The following is a 23663-nucleotide window of genomic DNA, read 5'->3' on the forward strand; positions in this document are numbered from 1 at the left end:
ATAGCGCCCTACATAGAGTAGGAGCTCAGTAAAATATATTTGTGTACTTTGAAAGTAACTGTGCCTAGATTTAGTTTGTCAATGCCGTTCTTCCATGTTGTATTAGGAAAAGCGAGAAGGATTGGTAGAATATCAAAATATACAAAACCACTAAAGGTGAATTGTGGTGGGAGAGAATTTATTGGATTAAGTTAAGTGGTAAATTAAGAAATAATTGAATATTGTGACCCAAGGAAAATCACAATGCCCATTGGTAGACTATAAAGCAATACAGCTAACCGTCATTAAAGTCTCTTTTCATTTAAAGTTACCTTTCATTTGTAAGTTAAACTAGATCTGTGACATCATCAAAGATGCTTAATTTACAGGCAAGAAGAATGTCAAATGCCTTGCAACTGGATGTCTTCCCATTAAGACAGGCTTACAGATTTAGAGAATGGTTTGTGGGTTATATTACATGAATTAACCTGTGTTTTCTGTTTTCAAAGAGCGTAAGCCTAGGATCTCACTACCTGAGTGATTGTACATATAGGCCTCACTTAATCCTGTCTGCATCGCTGCCTCCTGAGACTGAACAGTTTGGCTGAAACAAGTGGCTGGGTTGGTGAAGAATGGGATGATCTGTGGGCTTCACCTTAAAATAGGTTTCTCTTTTCTATTCTAATGCCTTGGACAGAAAAGACCCAGAGGTCTAAGATGGGGAAACCTAAAATATTTCCCTCAGCCCAAACTAAGTATAGTGGACAAAAGGGTTCTGGACAGATAGGATGTGCCTGGCACACCTTCCTCCAAAGAAGCCCTTCTTTTTTCCCTAATTGGGGACATTGAAAAATTAATCCCTGCCTTTTGTCATCTAGTGGTTATGGATTGAATGATGCCTTCTAACCCTTTTGCCGAATCTGTTGCCCCCAGAATACAACAAGGATGCCAGCCTGTTAAACCAAGCACACCGTTGTCTGGGGACAGCCAACTGACCTGGGGTCTGCAAGAACCTTCCCCATATGGGAAAGCCACCCTCCCCCTTACACCCCCACTTTTATTAGGGGATACTGGACCCAAGGGTAGGTAGGACGATGACCACGCCCAGCTTGAAGCAGCTAGAAGAGCATGAGACTGTCGACCACTGTCCTCTATAAGATTATAAAGGGTCTAAAGTCTGAGGGATGTGGAATGTTACTTTTTTATTGTTATAAAAAGTAATTAATGAATTAATTCTAAAATAATAATAATATAGGAAAGGAAGAAACTGAAGAGATTGCATGCATGACCCATGGGCATGAACTGGGGAAGGGAGGGATTGCTGGGGGAGGACGGTGCTGGGCCGGGGGCAGCAAAGGGGGAAAATGGAACTATTGTGACAATATAATCTATAAAATATAATAAATACTAAGAAAAAAAGAAATAATTGAATAGTAAAGGAGGATGAATATGTGTGGGAAAAAAGAATCGTAGTGTATTTAATTTAAGATCATTATAGGTTGAGATTAGATTTCAAGAATGTGTATGATCAATTTTAGCTCTTATAATTTGATTTAAAAATTTTTTCTATCTTGTGTTTATTAGGAAAAGATGCCAATATTTTACTTTTCTTTTTAATATGTATGAATGTTTAACAAATAGAGATTTCAAAAGTTGTAATATATGAAGCCAAACTAGATAGAAACAACCTGACGTGGTAGATAGGCTCTGGACTGCTCATGCCTGAAGGCTAATTGTTGGATGGCAGCAGAAGTCCTGCCTCATTATAGAGCCCATCAATAAATTAAGTAGTTTTAGACCTGATATTTCTAGCCTTTGTTTTCCTACCAAATGATATGAGTGAAGTTTTAACTTGCAAATGTTAGGTTATCTTAAAATTCTTTTTCTGATGGTATTCTCTAAAAATAGATAAAACACTGACTATACTTAAGTGTTTTATATAGAGCTTTCAGAAATTCTGAGGTATTTCATACATGACATCAATACATTTGACTTCTAGGCATTTTTTAATGATTTTATGAAATGTTAAGTCTTTATTTTTATAAAAATATTTCATAGCCACAGAAACTTGTTAGTATAGTTTAACTTGTTTGGCAGGTTCTGAATTTAAACAAAACAGGACAGGTTTTTAGTTATTTTTCTCTCTAGTATTTATACGTATATATATTGGGGGGTGGGGTGGTAATACTACCCTGTAGATATAAAGAGACAGTAAAGTCATTTGGTTTATATTGTTTTAGCTGCAGACATTCAATACCCCTGCACCTTGTCAAGATGTGAAACAGCTGACTAATGGAGTTGCCATGGCACAAGTTCTTCATCAGATGTAAGTGGTAGTCCAGGCTCTTCCTGAAAGGATTGTAAACCCAATACCAAGGAAAAAAAACTTAGATTGTATTCTAAAGGTTATTGAAACTTTATCCTGTTCAGTGATGACAGACATATGGTACAAGGCATTCTTGCATCTAGGGAACAAAAAAAGTGTATCACCTGATTATTCCTTGTGCATAAAGATATATCTTAATTAAATGATCTATCAGGATTCTTATCTATTCCAGAGATGTTAATTTTAAACTTGTTCTGATATGTTCACAAGTTACAGTAACTGAAAGGAAGAGGTTAAATGTAATGTTTGGTTATACTGTTGTCAGTTGAAGGTATCAGTGCACAGCAGTTATTATTTTAGAGATAACTGAGACATAAAATACTGGATTTTGAAAAATATTAAATTTTAAGATCTATATTTGAACTAATAAGAATTGTATGAATCCACTAATAAAGAAATGTTGTATAAATGAAATTTGAAGTGACAAATGCTGGAGAACTTAACTAATGAAGTGATTCTCTTTGGATTAGGCCTATTTTATTTAAGTTTATAATATCAAAAGTTCTTAATTTCCTGAATTTTGCCAAAAACTGTGCAAGCATTAGGGTTATGACATCTACAATAACATTTGTGCCCTTAGAACAAACATGGCCAATTCTGTAGTCATAATTTATTAATTAATAGTCATTGATTTTATATTAGCTTATTTTCATGATAATGCGTCTTCAATGAGACTAGAATCCTATCTCTGCTACATTGTTTTATGGAAATTTTTTATTTAATTGTTGCTATCATTTTGTAAAGGTTTGTTGTGATCGAAACCCCCCATAAATAGGTTAGAAGAAATTCTTTACTGCTCTTAGAAAACAGCTTAAAACAGTATCAAAATTCTGATTACTCAGAATATTCAAAATGATCATGGAATTATGGCTAGGGTCCTATAGTTTCTTAATTATGTTTCATTATAACACATAGTAGTATCTCTCTGTCTTAAATATATGTAGAAGCTATTGCTATTTTAAAAACACATCGGGTAAAACTATAGCCTCAACTGTATTAGTTTCTGAGGTTGCCATAACAAAGTACCCTGTACTTGTTGGTTTACAACAACAACAACAAATTTGTTCTCTCCTGGTTGTGGAGATTAGAAATTCTAAATCAATCTATTGATGGGGCTATGCTCCCTCTGCAGCCTCTAGGGCAGGATCCTTCTTCACTTTGTCAGGCTTCTGGTCACCTCAGGCATCTCTTGATTTGTTGGTAGCGTAAATCTAATCTCTTGTCTCTTATTTTCTCATGGCTGTATTCTCTCTGAGTTTGTGTGCCCTCTCCTCTTAGAAAAACATCAGTCATTGGATTAGGGCCCACCCTAATTTAGTATGACCTCATCTTAATTTGATTACATCTGCAAAGGCCCTATTTCCATAAAGGTTATATTCACGCAAAGGTACCAGAGGTTAGGCCTTGTACATTACTTTTTAGGGAGACATAACACAAAACAGCTATAAATAGTACATGCCACTTCCCCTAAAAGGAAGGCTTAGCTTTGTCACTTTAAGAACTACGTAGAGAACTTCTCTTTTTTTCTATCATCTTTGACTAGACATTTTTGCAAGTGGAAGAAGAATGGGATACAGAATATAGAATATTCAGAGACCTCAAGTATCATGCACTTATGTGTTCAGTCAGCAGATATTTGAGCATTTAAAATGATAAATCATGATAGCCAATATCTGAGGAGTTACTAAATATGAGACATTGTTATACCCTATACATATTATTTCATTTAATTTTTACTGTTCCGTGAGGTAGACATTATTTTTATCCTCACTTTATAGATGAAGAAACAGGTTCAGAGAGGCGAAATGACTCTTGTAAAGTCAAATAATGAGTAAATAACAAAGCCAAGATTTGCATAATTTTGGCCTGACTAAAGCCAATGTTCTCAGTCAGCTATAATCATTGAAATTTACTATCTTGATCCCCTCCTTATAGTTATAAATGAAAGCCAGGTGCACATGTCTAGAATTACAGATCACAATTTGATATGTTAAGCACAGAAGGCCTTTTGATTATTCAAGTAGAATAGTGTTGGTGTCCACTGAAGCAACACTACTATGCTATATATAGTAACCCATAGGCATTCATTACTACCTGTATTTAGTTGATAAAATTGTTGGAAGACAAATATCATGGCTGGAGTTAAAAATAAGTACGTAGTAAGTTTCACCTAGTTTTATTAGAAAACAATCGGACCATATTTTGCTTCCTCAGTGTCATGTCCCTTTCTTATTTGGTGCCTGCTGAGTTTCATGGAGGTTCTGGGAAATATGGGAAAAGGAGCTAATTGTTGGGCCAAGAGTCTAGTTAAGGCCTGAAGTTGTGGTAGTACAAAAAAGTAAAAGAAGGAGGATATATGCAATATGCCCAGAGAATTCTGAGGTCGGATATCAAGTTTAATAGTGTGAAAGATTGGCTGTCATTATAATTGTTTCAGAAGAATAGATTTGTTTATAAGAAAGAAAGCAGGAAATATATATTTATGAACAAATTAGAAAGTATTTCTCAGTCAGGGTATTAAGGACTGAATGTTTGTGCCCCTTCAGAATTCATGTACTGAAGACCTAGTTGTGTAGGGCTTCATTGTGCAGCTGTATTAGAGATGGGGCCTTTAAGGAAGTCATTAAGGTTAACCAGGTGATAAAAGTGGGGTCCTGATCTGTTAGGATCTGGTTTTTTATAAAAAGAGACATCACAGAGGTAACTCTGTCTCTGCAAATATCAAAGAAGAGATCATGTGATCACGTGCAGCAAGATGGCAGCTGCCTGCAACCCAAGAGAACAGACTTAAGAATAAAGCCTATTTTGCCACCATCTTAATCTTGGACTTCTCAGCTTCCAGGACTATGAGAAATAAGCTTCTGTTGTTTAAGCCACCAATGTGCAGTATTTATCTGCAGTATGAGCATGCTAAGTATAGGGCTAAAGTTGATTTGGGATGGAAAAGAAGACAAGGAGAAATGCAAGACGAAAGGATGAAAAATTAGAAGAGCTAACTTCCAGATTCATTTTCTAATGATAGAATCATCTATGATTTTTTTTTTAAGGTCAGAAGACTGGTCTAGTAGTCAAGGTTCTCCAGAGAAGTGGAACTAATAAGATGTACAAGTATATATAAATATAATAGGATACACACACACACACAAGGAAAGAGAGATTTAAGAAATTGTTTTATCTGATTGCTTGGAGATCTGTGGAGCAATTGATGTCACAGCTAGAGTGCACAGGCAGAATTTGCACTTTCTCAGGGAAGGTCAGTCTTTTTATTAAGGCCTTCAACTGGTAGATGGGGCCCACCCATATAATGGAGGGCAATTTGCTTTACTCAAAGTCTACAGTTTTAAGTTTTAATCTCATCTGAAAAATACATTCACTACAATATCCAAGCTGTGTGACCAAATATATGCCAAATATATGGGTGCTGTGGCCTTGCCAAGTTGACACATAAAATTAACCATTGCACCTGGCGTACCGCTTTTATTTAAGCTGATATCAAAAGAAAGTAAATTTACTTGATAGTTTTCATTCATTAACTAAATTAACTCAGTCTTTTGAGGTAAAGAACTGGTTAGAAATACATCATCTATACATTTGGCCAAATTATTTTGGTAATTGTAGCTTTAGCATCTGGGAAAAGTTGAACATAATTAACATTAATTTGCTCAAAAGAAAATGGTTAAAATTCAAAGGAAAGGAGTTAAAAATGGTGAAGCCATTTTTGGTTACTCTTGTCAGAAGTGATATCATCTGTATTAGAACATCTGAGGCAGACAGTTTCTGAAAAGCTAATCACTGTGTTTTTAATTTCAGCTTTGCATTTTTAAGTTTAAGATACTGTGTGGAAAAGAATTCCACTGATAGCTTCCCTCACTTTAGTTGGCTTATCTGTAAAGTAAAAATTTAGATGGGACTTTTTAAGACCTCTTCTAGCACTATATTCTGTGATTTTGTAGGGTTGGCTTAACCCTTAAAGCATTTATCGCATTCTCCTTTGAGTATAGTTATTTGTGTTCTTAACCCCATTAGCAATTATTTCTCTTAAGAGTTAGAACAATAAATTATTTATTTTCAAATTAATCTTGCTTAGTACCTTACTTAGATCAGGCATCCAAATATTTGTTTAAATTTTAATCTATTAATATAGTTCACTACTTACAGTCAAATGTCATCCTGCAATGAAACTTTATTTAATACATAAATATTTCATGTAGCAATTTTTTGTGCTGGCCTTAAATATCAATAGGACTTAGCTTCTTAAGTTTGAAACTGAATTTGTCCTTGTAGCTTTCTCATTACACTCATTATACTCAGTTACAATCAGATTTATTTGGGGCTTTAACATGTACTAGTTTTACTTGGGGCAAATTACTTAGGCTCTCTCATCCTCAGTGTCCTGATGAGTAAGACTGGACGTAATAGGGCCTTTGCCCAAGTACTATGACGTTTAAATGAAGTGATGTGGAAAGGCACAGTGCTTGAGACATAGTAGACATTAAAAACTAGATTCTCTTTTTATTTTCTTCTTTAAGATAGGGACTTTTACATCTTCCTGTTATACGGGTACCTGTTATGACATATTTAATAAATGCTTTTTTAACTTGAAGATAGTAATGACTTAAGTAGTTTATTATGAGAATTCAAACATAAACCCTTAGGAATAACAAAAAAAATTAGTGGGTCTTTTAGATAATATGTACTATTATTAAGGATAGGCTTAAATATATGAAATACGTTTCTATATTGATTGAATCTGGTATTTTACATATAGTGAAAACATTTTAATGTTTAGCATTTGTATTTTTGTTGTAGTGATGTAGCTTGGTTCGATGAATCTTGGTTAAGCCGAATTAAGGAGGATATCGGTGACAACTGGAGAATAAAGGTATGCAGAACAAATGGAAGAAGCACTTAATCCAAACATTGGCTCTAAAATTAGTACTAAACTCAGCTAAGTCTTTTTCAAAAAATTAATTTAAGGGTACTATACAGTTTGAGTTTTGACACATGTTTGTTCCTATATAACTATCATCGTAGTTATAGAAAATTTTCATTAATAGAAACATGTGCTTATACCCCTTCCCAGTTAATCCTTATTTCTAACTTGGCCCCAGATGGCCGCAGATTGCGTGTCACTAAAGATTTTATTTCTAGAGCACCATGTGACTAGGGAATCAAACATTATGTATTCTTTGCCTCTAGCATCCTTTTACTCAGTGTATAAGTTTTTGAGACTCATCCATGTTGGTTCTATAAGCAATAGATTTTTCTTTTTGCTTAGTAGTATTTCATTACATTGCTGTACCACAATTTGCTTATTGATGGATGTTTGAATTGTTTCTGTTTCCTCTTTCCTGATACTGTAATTTCTATGTTCTGTATTTTTGTTTTTGGTAAGTCTAGCTTGATACCAGTTTTTCTGACTTTTTTCAAAGAACTAGCTTTTGTTTTATTTCATTGATTTTTCTCTCTAATTTTTTTTTTTAATTTCTTTACTTCTACATACATCTGTACTTTCTTCTCTTGCTTCTTAAGGTGGAAGCTTAAATCATCAGTTTTAGGCCTTTCCTCCCCTCATATTAAGTATCAGCTTAGCTATATCCCACACATTTGACATACTCTGTTCTTATTTTCATTCAGTTCAAAATATTTGGTAATTTCCCTTGTGATTTTTCTTTTGATCTATGGGTTCATTAGAAATAGGCATTTCAAATTCTAAATACTTGAGGATTTTTAAGTACCTTCTTAATTCCTAATTTAATTCCACTTTGATATTGAGAAATTCTTTTAAATTTACTGAGACTTATTTCTTGTACACTTGAAAATAGCATGTATTCTGCAGTTCTGCAGGTAAGGATTATATCAAATTTGTTGATAATTCTGTTTACATTGTTTATATCTTGATTGATTCTTGTCTGATTTTTTTTTTTTTTATCAAGGTGGGCGGACTCTTAATCTCTGATCATGATTATGGAATTTTCAGTTTCTCCTTTCAATTCTGCTAATTTTTAAATCATGTAATTTGAATCTTTGTCATTAAGCTTATGTACATTAATTTTTTATGTCTTATTAATGAATAAATCTACTTATCATTATGAAAATGCATTTCTTTATCCCTGATAACATTCCTTGTTCTGAAGTCTAATTTGTCTGATATTAATGCAGCCACTTCAGTTTTATGATTACTTTTGCTTTAGTACATTTTGTCTATTTTTTTACATCTCTATGTTTTTATGTTAGAAGTGTTTCACATAGATGCCTAATAGTTAGGTCTTGCTTTTTTATTCAGTGAACAGCTCTTTACTTGGTTCTTCAAAAGAAAAAAAAAAAACACAATTTTTCATTTATTTTTTTAAGTCCCTGTTTTAATTGAAATCCTTGAACATTTTTTATAACTAGCAGTTTTAACATTATCTTCTCATTCTTTTATTTCTCATTTCTGGGCCTATTTCTATTGACAGTTTTGTGCAATGTAGTAATTGACTGAGTTTCACTGTGTAGTAATTTTTTATTGGATGCTAGATAGTGTGAATTTTATTGTTCAGTGCCAAGGTTTTTTTTTGTTTTTTGGTTTTTTTTTTTTTTTTGGTAGTTTTTAAAAGAATGTTGGGCTTTGTTTTTGTCAGCAGTTAAGATACTTGTGAATCAGTTCGATCCTTTGAAAGTTCTGGGTGTGGAAAACAGATCCTTTATGGCTAGGTAAGACCCACTACTAAGTTGACATCTTTTGGTATTGTTAGTGAATCCTTGTTTATACAGCATAGTCTTTTAACCCTGGCTGTTGGGAATTTCAACAATTTCTGGCTTGTATAATTATTGGGAATTGTTCATAGTACGGTTCCCTGGATTGTTTTATCTTGGAAATTATTTTTGTTTAATCTTACTGACTTTCAACCATGCATATGCAAGCTAGTATTCAAAATCAAAGTTAACTATTATATAGCTTTCTGGAGTTCTTTTTCTTATTTGTGTGCCCTGCAAATTGTAACTACCTTGACCTTCCTAAACTTCTGATGTCTATCTGAACTCAAAGACCATCAGGCTTGGATAGTGTAGGGCTCAATTTTTTTTTGTTTTTCTTTCCTCAGAAGAGTTCTATTGCCTGTTGGCTAAAACTTGAAAACAATTGGTCCTTGTATTTTCTCCCATTTTCTAGTTGTTTGTGTTAGGAGAGTAAGTCTAGACCTGTTACTTGTTCATGACTGAACACAGACATACTCAGTCTTTAAAGTTGGCTCACTTTAAATAGAATCACCCTGGTTAAACTATGTAAGCATGCAGACATTTTTTTCTTACAGTCAAACCCATTGACTCTGAGACATTTAGAAGTTATTATGTATTTATATTTGTATAACGCTTAACATATAATATTTTTGTAACTTTTATCAGAGGCAGTTTTTATTGTTTTTCACTTTGGCATATATTTTATTTCATTTTTAATATGAAATTAATGATTTTTCTTTTTTCCTATTAGGCTAGTAATTTAAAGAAGGTACTTCAAGGAATTATGAGTTATTACAGTGAGGTATGAAAAACATTTGACTTTGTTTTAATAAAAAATGCTGTGTATTAATATGACACTGAAAAATGACTTGGCTTTTTGTTTATAAACTTTTACTGGAAAATTATTCATAACTAGAATATATTATTTTTTGCTATTTTTAGAACATTCAAATTTTGTGAACAAAACAGGCTTAAACTTAATATATTGATTTGTGAAATAATGTTGCTTCTTTAAATTGATTGTATATTGAAATAGAATTACATTTATATGATTTGATTTTATACAGTGCTGTAAAGTATACCTTATAATTAAATTGAAATTATTTTCTAATTAAAGCACTATTTTGACAGTTGTTTCCAATGTAAACAAAGCAAAAATATGCTTTGAAATTGTTCTTGTGCAAATGAATTGGGGAAATATGCAATAATGAAAGTAGTATTAAACTTACATTCACTAGTTCATTATTGAAGTAGGGTTTTTTTTTCCTTATTCAGTATTATAAGTTCTCTGGTAGGATTATTTGATATAAAAAGGTTTCTTGCTTAATGTTTGGAATCATTGGCAATTTTCATGAAAAAATTTCATTTCTATTTTGTAAAATTGTTACAGATAAACTTGTAATTTCTTCCAAATAATATTAAGACCTAAAGTTATGCCTAAAACTCATTTCAAAGGTTTTTCTAATGCTACAGAATCTTTTAATAAGTTAAAATAGTAAGATAAGGCTAGGGAAATTAATCCATTATTGTTTATATATGATGGTTTATCTGTCATTCTCTTAATCGATTATACATCAAAATATTATGAATATTCTTTGGCTTAACATAAATCTTTTTTTTAATGAAAAGGCCCAAATTTTGTCATAATTGATCAGGCCAGGAGCTTCTTAAACAATCCATTTTTGACAGTAGGAACAAAGGATATTTGGTATAAAAGCATTTAAGTTGCTTTTGGTTGGTTACTCATAATTTTAGGAGGTGGCTAGAACTTTGCTAATTGGTTTTAGTCAATAATTATGGGTTTATCGTTTGTTAATTTATTTGAGTCATTTCATGAACCTGTTTATAATTTATTTTCCTAGTAATATTAAATGCAGTAAGTTTTTGTAGACAACATAAATTAATGATCTTATTTATTGTTTCAATACCACAGTTTTTGGGGCAACAGATTTCTGAAGAACTTATTCCTGATTTAAACCGAATAACTGAATGTTCAGATTCTGTGGAGCTTGGGAGGTTGCTGCAGCTTATTTTAGGTTGTGCGGTCAACTGTGAAAAGAAGCAAGGTAAGTGAATTTCAGTCATGTGAGAACATGTACTTTCTAGAAACAACCTACATTGCTATAGAGAGTAGCACTGAAATATACTATTAATGGTTGACTGAAAGCATCCGAAATGTAAGCCAGGAGATCTGAATTCTAGTGCAGCTCTGCCACTAAAAAGCTACAAATCTTGACTATCATAATTATATCTGGATTCTGAGATTCATATTCAATAGCTAAATATAATGTATTTTAATTTAATTAGCTTAATACAGTATACTTAATGCTTAAGACTTAGTAGATAATCAGTAAAAATAGTACTTATTCGTTTGATACATTATGTCTTTTTCATTTGTAAGATATAGATGCTTAGATTGATCCAGATTTTTATAAATAAATATGCAGGTATTAAATTATAATCCAGGCTTCTTTATTTGATACTCTGCTCTTCAGAAGAGTGCCCTGTCCAATGTATCTTCCAAATATGCAGTCTAATGGATTTGGTGCATTATATTGATATATCCAAACACAGTGAGCTATATTTTACTGAGTACAAAAAGAGCATTTTTGGTTGAATATGGTGAGTGAATAAAATGATGAACTGAACCGACCAGGATCTTCTTCCCTTAAGGGCTTACATAAGTCTATGTGGTAAGATTTTTGACGCTGATTTTTTTTTTTTTTTTTTTTTTTTTTTTTGCATGATTTGGCCAAACTTGGCCTTAGTACATTATCTTTAAAAGAAAATGATGGGTGCTTAAATTTGTGGAATACATTAAACCAGGACCTTAGAAAACACATTCAATGTTTTCCAATTAAAGAAGAGAGTATATGAGACAGGATAAATCCGTAAAAACAAATTCAGAAAGAAGAAAAATAAAATACATGCAATTAATTGTAGTTTATCAATAAGAAGGGATTGAATATCAGAAAAATTTGATATTAGTCCATCCATCTACATCATTAACTAGCTATTTTTTTCTAGGGCACATTGGTACTTCTCTACAGGCTTTTATTTCTTACAGATAATGGCAAAGGTCTATCAGGTTTTTCATAAAAGTAAGGACTGTTTGCTTCATGTAAAATTAAAACTTATGTAAATGTTTAGTTACAAATTGACAAGTCGTAACTCACTTTTAAATTAGCAATTTTCTGCTATTGTGATCTTTTTAATTTTTTTAGTTTATCGATGCTTTTTTTTCTATTTCAGTCACTGGTTATGTATAACATCTGCCAATCAATGGTCTTTGGCACCAATTCAATGCCAATAGGAATCCCCATTTTGGGGTGCAGTGAAGAAGGAAACTTTATTCAGTGCAAAACAGCTCAATTGTGATACAGCACAGCTGTGAAAGCAGCACGGCTGTGAGGCAGGCCTGGGGCGCTCCTCTCCAGCTAGACAGCTCTGCTCTGCTCCTCAGTGGCCTGCTTTGCACTGCACTGGTCTTCGCTCTGTGCCAGTGTGCGCCTGTCTGCTCCTCTCTGTGTGAGACATCTTCTGTGTTTCAGCTCAGCCAGGGAGACCCAGTCTTCAGTCTTCGGTGGAAGGGGAAAGTGCACTGTCAGAGCAGGAGGGGAGCTGGCTAATATGGAAAGAAGTGCCCACTTCTGCTTCCTGATTGGTCTGTCCTGATGCAAATGAGGGCTTCAAATCCTCACAGTTTGATTGGTCCAAAAGGCACTGTCCTGATTGGTCAGAATAGAGACAGTTTGGTTGGTTGGAGCTGCACACCTCTGGATGGGGAAGCCTCAATTCTATTGGCTGAAATAGGATTCCAGGACCTCCTTTATAAAAGCTGGCTCAGATGGCGGAAAGACAGTGCAGGCAGGCAGTTCAGTGTAGTCTCTCTTTGAAGTGCAGTTTACGTGGAAGGCTCCTGGGTAGAAATGGCTGCTAGGCTCTGTTTTTAAAGAAATTTGAGCCCAGTTAGCCACCAGGAGTCCTTAGTAGGTGTCTTCTTTGTCAAGGTTCACATATCTTTTTGCTTAATTTTAGCATGTTTGTCAGTTTTAACACTCTTTTTTAAAGAAACAACTTTGGCTTTGATTTTTTTTATTTGTACTACAGTATTCCCTCATTTATTGTGGGTATTACATTCTAGATCCCCCCACGAAGCAGGAACCTTACATTTATTCTACACTCTTAACCCTACCTAACTTTAACAATATACGTATACTGTACCACAAAATCCCGCGATATAGCGAAAAATCCGCGATAAATAATTAAATATAATATTCTTAAAAATCCCATGATACAGTCAGGCCACGATAAGTGAACCACGATATGTATTTAATATCTGTTCTTTTATCTCATTTCTTTTACTGTAAATAAATCAGATCTTTCTATTTCAAGCTGTGATTGACATTTTAAACCCGAACTTTCCCTTAAGTTATGATTTTGTTGCTTCTTATGAAGTTTAATGTAATATGTAGTATTTTCATAATTTACTTCTAAGTATTACTTAGCAATTTGGTCCTTGTATTTTTAAAAGGAAATTAAATTCCTAGATATATAAATAAAAGTTTAGCAAGTAGTAAAAACAAAGAAATAGTTTAATTTTTATTATTAAAAGTTAGGAATATATGAATTTATTTTTGGAGATATGTGTTTGGGTTCTCACTTTTTAGGAATAAGCAGAAAAAAATGAGAAAAATCTTTTTAATTTAATTGAATTTTAAAAACAAAAGGCATTCAGAACATAAAGCAGCTTCTGCACCTTCATGCTTTGCAGGATTGATTTTCAAAATGATTCCAAGGTATTGCAACAATCTAATCTTGAAAGAATGAACTAGTTTGGTAAATAGTGCTTTATACATTTTGGTGGGAAAAGTGATCATTTTTATGAAAATTTTAGCAAACTTGAAGCACTCTGTTATCCAAAAAATTCAGTTAAAGGAAACCATTCCACTGCTTGTGCATTCTCTTTTTAATTCTTCTCCTTTCTCCACCCTCATTGCACTTATTGGTCAGGTGCATACCACAGTCAAAATCTTTATCCAGTTCTTGGCTTCAGAAATAAAATAAAAATTTAAAGAACTTCTAGAAGTTTTTCAGAGGGGTTATGAAAACAATAAAACTATTAGAAAAATAAGAAATCCTTAAAGTTTTTGAAATTTTTTTTTAGCTTGAGAACAGAGTTGAAATGGATTTATATCTGCAAATATATGAAAGACTTTTTCTCATGAGTTTTTATTTCTTATTGGGATAGAATCAGCTTAACTTATTGCATGTGTATTCATGGTAAGGCGTAAGTACACTATCTTCTTGGGACTTGATAAGTATTTAACAGGCTTTTACAGGAGGCTATTTAAGTTCCTGCTTTGAAAGCCTTCCTGAAGGGAACTAAGTAGGTGATAAAATGAAACTTTCTGGGCTTAAGATTTTTAGTTCATTTAATACACATGAATTTACCCCATATTACTGAATATTTTAACAAGAAGGAAGAGAAAGTCATAATTGTTTTAAGATTGCAACTTCTTCTTTTAGTTTCTTATACCAAAATCAGAGGTTTTCTTCTTTAAACCATTTAAAAAATATTTATATGAATGTTTTTAGTTCTACTTATTTGTTTTAAATGGACATGTTTTTTTGTGGAAAAATAATCTACTTGAATAGACAATTATACAGTAAAGGCATTTTTATACAGTTAATTGAATGGCTAACTACTATGGGTAAAGAGTAGATTTTTTTTTCAGATGTGATTTCTGTTTTAAATCATAGAGCATATTAAAAATATAATGACACTGGAAGAGTCTGTTCAACATGTAGTCATGACTGCTATTCAAGAGGTAAGTTATATCATATTTACATATGTATGAAAATCTTAAACCAAACTATATAAAACTTTTCACATAAATTTTATGGATGTGTATTTTTCTATTTGTATAAATTTTCCCTTTGCAGCAGGTTTGCTTACCTTTAGCTATTGTGTCTTCCCTCCCCTCCCAACTATCTTGAAATGACGTTAAGTCCAACTTTAGTTCCTCTGCATTTTAAAAGATAAATTGATATTGTCAAAGTTCTCTAAATAGCTTCAACTAACAGGGTGCATAACCTCTCTCTAGTTAGGAATTTATATTTCTTCTAATTTTTATACCATTTAGAGCAATCTTTTCTGAATCTTGAAGTGTATATATGTGTGTATGTATGTACATATATATGTATACGTGTATATTTGTGTGTGTGTATATATGCATGATATATATATATATATATATATATATATGATATGCATTTCAGAATGTTAGCGAACATGGTGATGCTTATTTAGGTTTTGGAGCCAGGCAGCCTGAATTCAAGTCCATCTAGTTATCTAAATTAACCATAAAGATTCAGAATGCATGTGGTACATGTTGATTCTTAAGATCAGACTAAAAAGGCTGATGGAGTGCAGAGGAGACATGAGGGAAAGTAGAGTGAAGGGTTAGTGAGGATAAACTTAGTTTGGAAGGGGCATGATTTAGAGGGAGACACCATTATAGGATTTAGAAATCTGTATGTATACTCTGAGTTCGCATTGTTGGTTTGAATTCACAATGTCACTATACATTAATAAAACTGCCTTTCATATGCAAAATCGTTAATTTTACAAGATCTTTTTTACATAAATCCTTTTAAAATATCTTCTTAAATTAGTAATTTTTCTATATCTCAATTAAAGGACGATTTTTAAAAATGTTAATTTATGTTATGGACAAATCTTTTTCTACATGTTCAGTTTTATTTAGACATTTATCTTTTGGAACTTGGATTATAATTTTTTAGTACACAAGTATTTTCAGTATATTTATGTATTTCAAGCATACTTAAATGTTCTCACCAGTGTAATGCTTTTGAGCATTGTGCTATTTAACTTAAATCTCTAAAATTTTCATTTGAATAATATCTAAGGATTATCAAATTAAGACAAGGAGAAACTATAAAGTATTTTACTGTCCTTTCAGCAAACATTTTTACTATATAAATATCACTTTATTGTTCTTAATTTACTATTTTAATTTCCTAGTTGATGAGTAAAGAAGTATTGAGCTCTCCTACAAATGATGCCATTGGTGAATTAGAGCAACAGGTGAGTATTTCAGTATGTGAGGTAAAGTGATACAGTACTTTGCCAGTTACTGTCATAAAGGTTACAGAGAATATATTCAAGATTATTTTCTTTCATGAAGTTTAGAAAATTTATGCTGTTAAAAGATCTCAGTGGAATATTATGCATTTCTTCATGAATCCAGCTCTGCAGAGTTTTTATGATCATATTTGAAGAGTTGAGAGGTATCATACTTCCTTCTGATACATGTAATACTTATGTGGCCTGTTTTATATGGTTACACAAATGATAGATGGTTTTAAAATGTTGCTAAATTCTAATTTATCTACTAAGGTAATATAATTTTTGTCACAGTTGCTTTCCTCTCTCAACATTGAAGGACAGATCAATGATCCTGTACTCCTCTCTCCTAATATTGAAGAAACAGCTCAAAGGCCCTGTACTCCTTTCTCTGGTTCTGTTAACGTGACTACTAACACATGGGGGAAAGGCCCTCTCCTCCTGTATCTAACCCAATTTAGTTGTAAAGGAAAGGGTAAGCGGAGAGGCAAGTGCATCAAGCACTTTTCCTTTTAGTTTTGGAAATCTGTTTTTCACAAATAAGTGTCACCACTCATCTGAAAAAGTATTTTTTTTCAAATTGAATATATTGGGGTAATATTGGTTAATTATATAGGTTTTAGGGGTGCAATTCTATAATCATAGAAGTATTTCAAATTAAAATTTTTTCTAGAAGCACTTTATTTAGATTTAAACTTGTTTTCTAAATTTTTTCCCTTGATGAAATTGAGCAGTGCATTCTCTAATACTCTTTTGTTTAAACAGTTCACAAAGATTTACATTAAATTTTATTTCTGTGAGACCTTAGCCTTAAATGTTCATGAGACTCTAAATATAATTCATACAAAAACAATGAATTAAGACTTATTTGTTAATAGGTAAAATTTAAAAAACCTTTTTCAATATGTGTTGTGATAAAAGTATATTTTTCAATTTGTTTAAAACATGATTTTCTAAGAATTAGGACATTTTATATTTCAGCTGAAAAGGGCCCTGGAAGAACTTCAGGAAGCACTAGCAGAAAAAGAAGAACTGAGGCAAAGATGTCAAGAACTAGATATGCAGGTGCGGAAAAGAAATCTGATCTAAGAAAATATTCCCTTTTCATGTTTACAAGGTTTTAATTTTAGTTAAGTAATTGGCAAAGTGTTTTGGAAGTTGGGTTTCATTTCACAGAGGGCCCATTAAAAGAACATATTACAGGTTTGAATATTCAAGCATAAATTTCATAATTATTTTTCTCTTAGGGTTGAAAATTTCTGGCTTAACTACTTCTTTGAAAAGATCATTCTACTTATAGAATTTCAACTACCGTATTTAGATGAGGGCTTAGTTTTTTTCTTTTGTAAAAAGGGGAAATTAAAATATCTACTTCATAGGATATGAATATTAAGTGAGATGATTGATGGAAGTACTTGGAAATGTTTGACCCCCAATATATTTGGATGCCTATTTTGTTTTGCTAACATGTACGTGTATATGAATACATGTATATATAATTCTTGTGTTCATCTGTACATATATGTTAGCAGAGTAAACTTGGCATGAGCAACGATAGTTAATGGTTAAAGAGGTGGAATTTTAAACCAGGCCACCTGTATCAGAACCTGGCCATGTTACTAGCTGGTGATATCCTCTCAGGCAAATTACTTTACTTCTCTATACTTCAGTTATCTCTTGAAAAACCATGTAACTATAGTATATATCTCTCAGACTGATTATGAGGTTTAAATGAGTTAATAGACAAAAAGCACTTAGAGCAAGGCCTGGCATATAGCACTCGTAAGCACCGTGTGTGTGTGTTTGTATATGCATATAATTGTTGCTATTGTTATATGGAACTTATGCAATAATTCTTCAAAATACATGTAGCATATTATGATGTACCATGAAATTTTTTATTCATAACTCTACTGTATATACCTTAATGTTTCTCACTCAGGATTGTACGTGACAGGTAATAGTCACTAAGTTGGTATATGAAAAGGACAGATAAATACATTGAATTTTCGGAAAATAATTATTTTCTTCTGTAGTCTGCTTGTGGACAGTTTCCCAGACTTTTTTGTGTTTCTCATCTGGAAGACAATGTTTGTAACTTTCCTATAGTGTATGTAAGGCAAAATTAAGGATTTTAATTTCATATTACTAGCTCAGTGTGTCAGTATACAGTCTCATTCACATAGTGGATTAAATTAATTATGCCTATTGAAAATATAAACACCAAACTTTGTACAATATGTTGGAAGTCATGATATATCAAGTGTTTTTAAACTGATCTTAATAAAATCATGTGTAAACATATGGTCTTATAAAAAGTCACAGCCTTGTGTGAATTTTTAAAGATGTTTTTAAATGGAAAAGAAATAGAATCCAGAGAGCAAATCATGCTTGTTACATAGGTATGTAAGTAAAATAAAAAACATATCAGGTACTGATATTGATGTGATTGTGAAGTTACATGTTTTTATCCATTTTAAATCATGAGGAAACAGTCTCAATGTATAAATGAATTCAATTAAGCTTTTTGTTATTGATTAGCTATATAATATATTTGTCTGCTGAAGACTGCACTGATAATTTTCTATTATGAAACTAAAGTGATACCTTTGTGCATTTGTGTATGTAATTTCATTTACTGGATAACACCATCCTACAAATAAATTTATAACTAAAATGAGAACAATTAATTTTTTGAAGTTCATTGGCACATCGCATTTCGGAGACTTAGAAACATTTTTTTTTCAGAATCAAGGCAAGCATAACATTTTGGAGATACTGTTCTTATATATATAAACTGTTTCCTCAGTATTAATCAAATTAATCTGATTTCTTCTGTTTGACTTGAACCTTCTAAACTCAGAATTCCAGAGTTAGAAGGATCCTTAGAAATTATCATGACCAAGCTAATTTAATGGGTTAGTCACAATTAGATCCAGAACTCTGGACTCCAGGCTGTTTTGCTATTAATGTTTACATTTGTATTTTTTTTTTTTAAGGTGACTGCACTTCAAGATGAAAAGAATTCATTAGTTTCTGAGAATGAGATGATGAATGAAAAACTTGACCAGTTGGATGGATCTTTTGATGATCCAAATACAATGGTTGCAAAGAAGTTTTTTCATGCACAGTTACAACTAGAGCAATTACAGGAAGAAAACTTCAGGTAGCATCTTTAGTAGAAATCGTTCTATAGAGTTGTTAAACTGATAGCTAAAAAATTATAATATCAACAACTAATTGCATTATAAAGCATGTTTAGGACACTAATTAAGTTACTGAAAATAACAACTGGTGTGAATGATTCCTGCCCTCGCAGGGTTTATAATCCTGTTAAGCAAGTAGGGTACATATATAAAAACAAACAATTCAAAATAGCACGAGATAAGCGTCAAATGAAGGTTACAGGCAAGCCTGCTAGGAGTTTATGGGAGTAATTGTTGAAGTTTAGGGAGAATTGGGAGCTTCTAACGCATAGAGGAAACCTGATAATAAATGGGAAAAAAATGTAAATCTGATACTAAAGAGATGCTTTTCATTTTTACTTTAATAGTTCTTCTTCTTTTAAAAAAAGTGTACATCTTACTTTTAGTAAACATTGATGGTAAACATCTTGTGTGCTTACCACTGAGCCTTGCATTGTGGCACCTGGAGAGCAAGCACTCTACTTGTCCCTTGTGTGTTCTTTTTGTTGCTTTGTTTGGATATAATTGCAAACTCAAAACAATGTTGCAAGAATAGTATGAGGAAGTTGTTTATACCTTTCACTCAGATTCAGTTATTTTACAGTTTTTTCTCCATTTATTTAGCAGTGTCTCTACATGTTTATGTAAACTTTTTTTTTTTTCTGAGCCATTTGAGAACAAGTTAAGAGACATGCCCCTTTATTTCTATATGCTTTGGTGTGTGTTTCCTAGGAATGATGACATTCTCTTACAAACGACAGAATAGTGATCAAAATTAGGAAATTTGTCAATGATACAATATTATTATTATCTAATTCACAGATCATATTCAAATTCTGTCAGTTGTTTCAATGTGCTTTAAAGCTTTTTTCCTGATTCCAAGTCTAATTTAGGATCACGCGTTGCATTTAGTATGGATTCTTAGTCAATATACTATAAATCCATTTCTGTCATCATTTATTTTAAATGCTCAGATTGTCCAAGATTTGACTACCCTGTACCCTGTGTCTTTTCAATATGTCACTATCCTTTGACCACTTTCTTCCTTTCTGGCACAACGAATGTTCCAGGCTCATCTCCCTTCCCTTTCCCAACTCTGGAATCAGCCATTTCTCCAAGGAGCCCTGATTCCTTTTAGTGGAGAATGTTATTAGGAAACAAAGATCTATGCTCCAGATGAATTTTCCTGTCACTGCTTCTAGGCCACCCTGGTGTACAAAGCTAGGAGATACCCTTGCACAGGTTCATACTTGCCCATGTTCACACACCTGTTTATGCACATATCTGCATTTATTTTTATGTCTACAGTTATGAAAAGTGAGTTTATATTGACCTCTTTTATTTTAGTCCAGTGACTTCAGGATTCATTCTGATCCCCATTTTGATGTGTAACTTCCTTCTCCAACAATGAGAAACCTGGCTTATATTTTCCTCAGTATATTTACTCAACCTCAAAACACACAGAAAGTAATTAAGAATTGCTAATGCATACCTCTGTAAAAACAAGAGGTTTACAGTTTGTTTATTTTTTTACAAATAACATTTACATATTGTGAAATGAATAAATATTGAGTACAATTTGGCATGTTTTAACAAATGCAGACATTTGTGTAATACACTTTTATCATTGGTTAGATCATTTCTGTCACTACAGAAAGCTTCCTTATGCTTCTACCCAGTCAGTCCCTACCTCCCAGAGGCTAATTACTCTTCTGATTATTTTTCACCATAGATTTCTTTTCTCTCATCTAGAGCTCTCCATATAAATTGAATCATTTAGTGTGAACTCTTCGGTGACTAATTTATTTTGTTCAGTGTGTTTGTGAGATTTACCATCTTGTTAAATGTATCAGTAAGTCATCTTTTTTTTTATTGCTGAGTATTATTCCATTATATGAAATTATTCCACATTGTATCATATTTTGTTCATTTTTCCTTAGATGGACATTTGAGTTTTCAGATTTTTGGCTAATATAAATAAAGCTTGTATGAATATTGGAGTAGAAATTTTTTTGTAAACATGTTTTCATTTATTATTAGTATATGCATAGTGTGATACTGAGAGTTGCACCGTAGGTTTGTGTTTGTTTTCAAAAGATACTGGCAAACCATTTTCCGAAGTGGTCATACCATTTAACATTTCCACTGGCTGTGGTTGCTGCCAGTTGCTCTAGTTGCTCTGCCTACATAACATAATTTGGTCTTACAAGTCTTAATTTTAGATATTCCAGGGAATGTGTTAGGGATGCCTAATTGTGGTTTTAATGTGCATTTTCCTGATAACTAATGATATGGTAAGCCCCTTTTCATGTGCCTATTGACACTATATTATACTTTATGAATTTTCTCTTCATATTATAAGCCTATTTTTAAGTTGGGTTGTTTGTCTTATCATTTGGGGGAGTTTTAAAAATATATATTCTGGATATAAATTCTTTGTTGGATATATATGTAGTAATATCTCAACCATTCTGTGGCTTGCCTTTTTATTTAGTGGTATCTTTAAAGGGTCTTAACTTAGAATAAGTCAGATTTATCAACGTTTTAAAAATTACTGCTTTTTAATGTACTGTCCAAGAAATCTTTGTCTACTCCCATGTCATGAAGATAGTATTTAGTATTTTCTTCTAGTACCTTCATAGTTTTATCTTTTACATGTAGGTCTATGGTCCATCTTGAATTGAATTGATTTTATTGAAATTGTGTGAGGTGTGGAGGTCAAGCTTTATTTTTATTTTTATTGTTCATATGAGTATCTACTTGTTCTAGTATTGTCAGTTGAAAAATATTTATTAACCAAATTGCTTTGGCGTCTTTGTGAAAAATGATCTAAACATAAAATTTGGGTCATTTTCTGGGCTCTCAAGTTCTTTTTCATTTATGAGTTTGTCTGTCTTTGCCTATAAGACACAGTCTTGATTATGGTAGCACAAGAGTAAGTCATTTAAAATCAGATAGTGTAAGTATTCCAACTTGTTTTGGCTACTCAGGTCTTTTGCATTTTCACATAAAATTGAGAATCAGCTAGTCAATTTCTGTAAAAAGACAACCTTTTATAATTGTGGTTTGGATTGTATGTAATTGATAACTGTATTAAGAATTTCTATCTGTGAATATGGCCTCTTCATTTATTTGTCTTCCTTTTCCTTTATCAGTGTTGTTTCCAGAATAGAAATCTTATATGTTTTTTAACTTTATCCCCAAGTCTTTTATATTTTTGATGCTATTACAAACACAACTTAAAAAATTATTCTGAAAAGTTGCTTTCCATATTGTCAGTTTTAGGTCTCTGTTCTTTATTTCTTTCCTTTTACTTACTTTGAATTTAATTTGTTCTTCTTTCCCTAGCCTCTTAAGGTTGAATTGTAGATAATTGATTTTAAGTTTTTCTTTATTTCAAATATAAGCCTTTAAAACTGTAAATTTTCCTCTAAGCACTGGTTTAGCTGTAACCCCAAAATTTGATCAGTCGTATTTTTGTTGTTAATCAGTCTGATTTATTTTCTAATTTTTCTTATGATTCCTTCCTTGACTCAGGTTCTTTAAAAATGTGTTGTTTAATTTCCCATTATTTAAGTGTTTTCCAAGTTTCTAATTGTGGCTGATTTCTATTATAATTTTCCTGTGGTTAGGGAACATATTCTATAAGTTTTTAATTTTCTAATTTTTTTATTCTTTTTTAAAAAATTGTTCATCATATGTTTTATGTGTGTTCGGTAGCTTTTGATTGACATGTTCTATAAATGTCAATTATATCAAGCTGATTAAGTGTTATTTAGACCTCGTCTATATTTTTACTGATATTTTGTTTAATTCTATCATTTATTGGAAGACTGGTGTTAAAATTTTCAACAATGATTATAGATTAGTGGACTTCTCCCTTTGATTTTATCAGGTTTGCTTCATATACTTTAAAACTCTGTTCTTTTTATCTTAACATAACCACCCCAGCTTTCTCTGCTTTACTGTTTGAATTTGTTTATGTATTTTCATCTTTTTCCATTTAATCTAGCTGTGTCTTTATATTTAAAATGTCTCTTGTAATTAGTATATATGTGAGCCTTGCTTTTTTTATCCAGTCTGATACTCTTTGCCCTTTTAATGGATGTATTTAGTCCTTTTGCTTCTAATTTTTTGATATTGTTGTATTTAGATTTGTCAATATGCTATTTTTCATTTGTCATATCTATTCTTTTGTTCCCTTTTATTCCTTTTCTGCATTTTTTGGGGGTGGTTCAAGGAA

At 32.1% G+C, this 23663-nt stretch overlaps 1 protein-coding gene across 1 annotated transcript in view; it reads left to right on the forward strand.

Annotated features, from left to right (window-relative positions):
* The window catches only part of HOOK1 (hook microtubule tethering protein 1), a 56155-nt gene that overhangs the window by 7129 nt on the left and 25363 nt on the right, over positions 1–23663 (forward strand). The window contains exons 2-9 of the mRNA XM_090269543.1: positions 2220–2305; positions 7175–7247; positions 9837–9887; positions 11019–11151; positions 14849–14916; positions 16134–16196; positions 17217–17300; positions 19235–19401. Coding sequence (XP_090125669.1) covers positions 2220–2305; positions 7175–7247; positions 9837–9887; positions 11019–11151; positions 14849–14916; positions 16134–16196; positions 17217–17300; positions 19235–19401 — 725 coding nt within the window. The remainder of the gene's footprint in view (positions 1–2219; positions 2306–7174; positions 7248–9836; positions 9888–11018; positions 11152–14848; positions 14917–16133; positions 16197–17216; positions 17301–19234; positions 19402–23663) is intronic.

This window comes from Furipterus horrens, unplaced genomic scaffold, assembly GCF_987537825.1.
Source record: "Furipterus horrens unplaced genomic scaffold, mFurHor1.1.pri manual_scaffold_3, whole genome shotgun sequence".
Taxonomy (NCBI): domain Eukaryota; kingdom Metazoa; phylum Chordata; class Mammalia; order Chiroptera; family Furipteridae; genus Furipterus; species Furipterus horrens.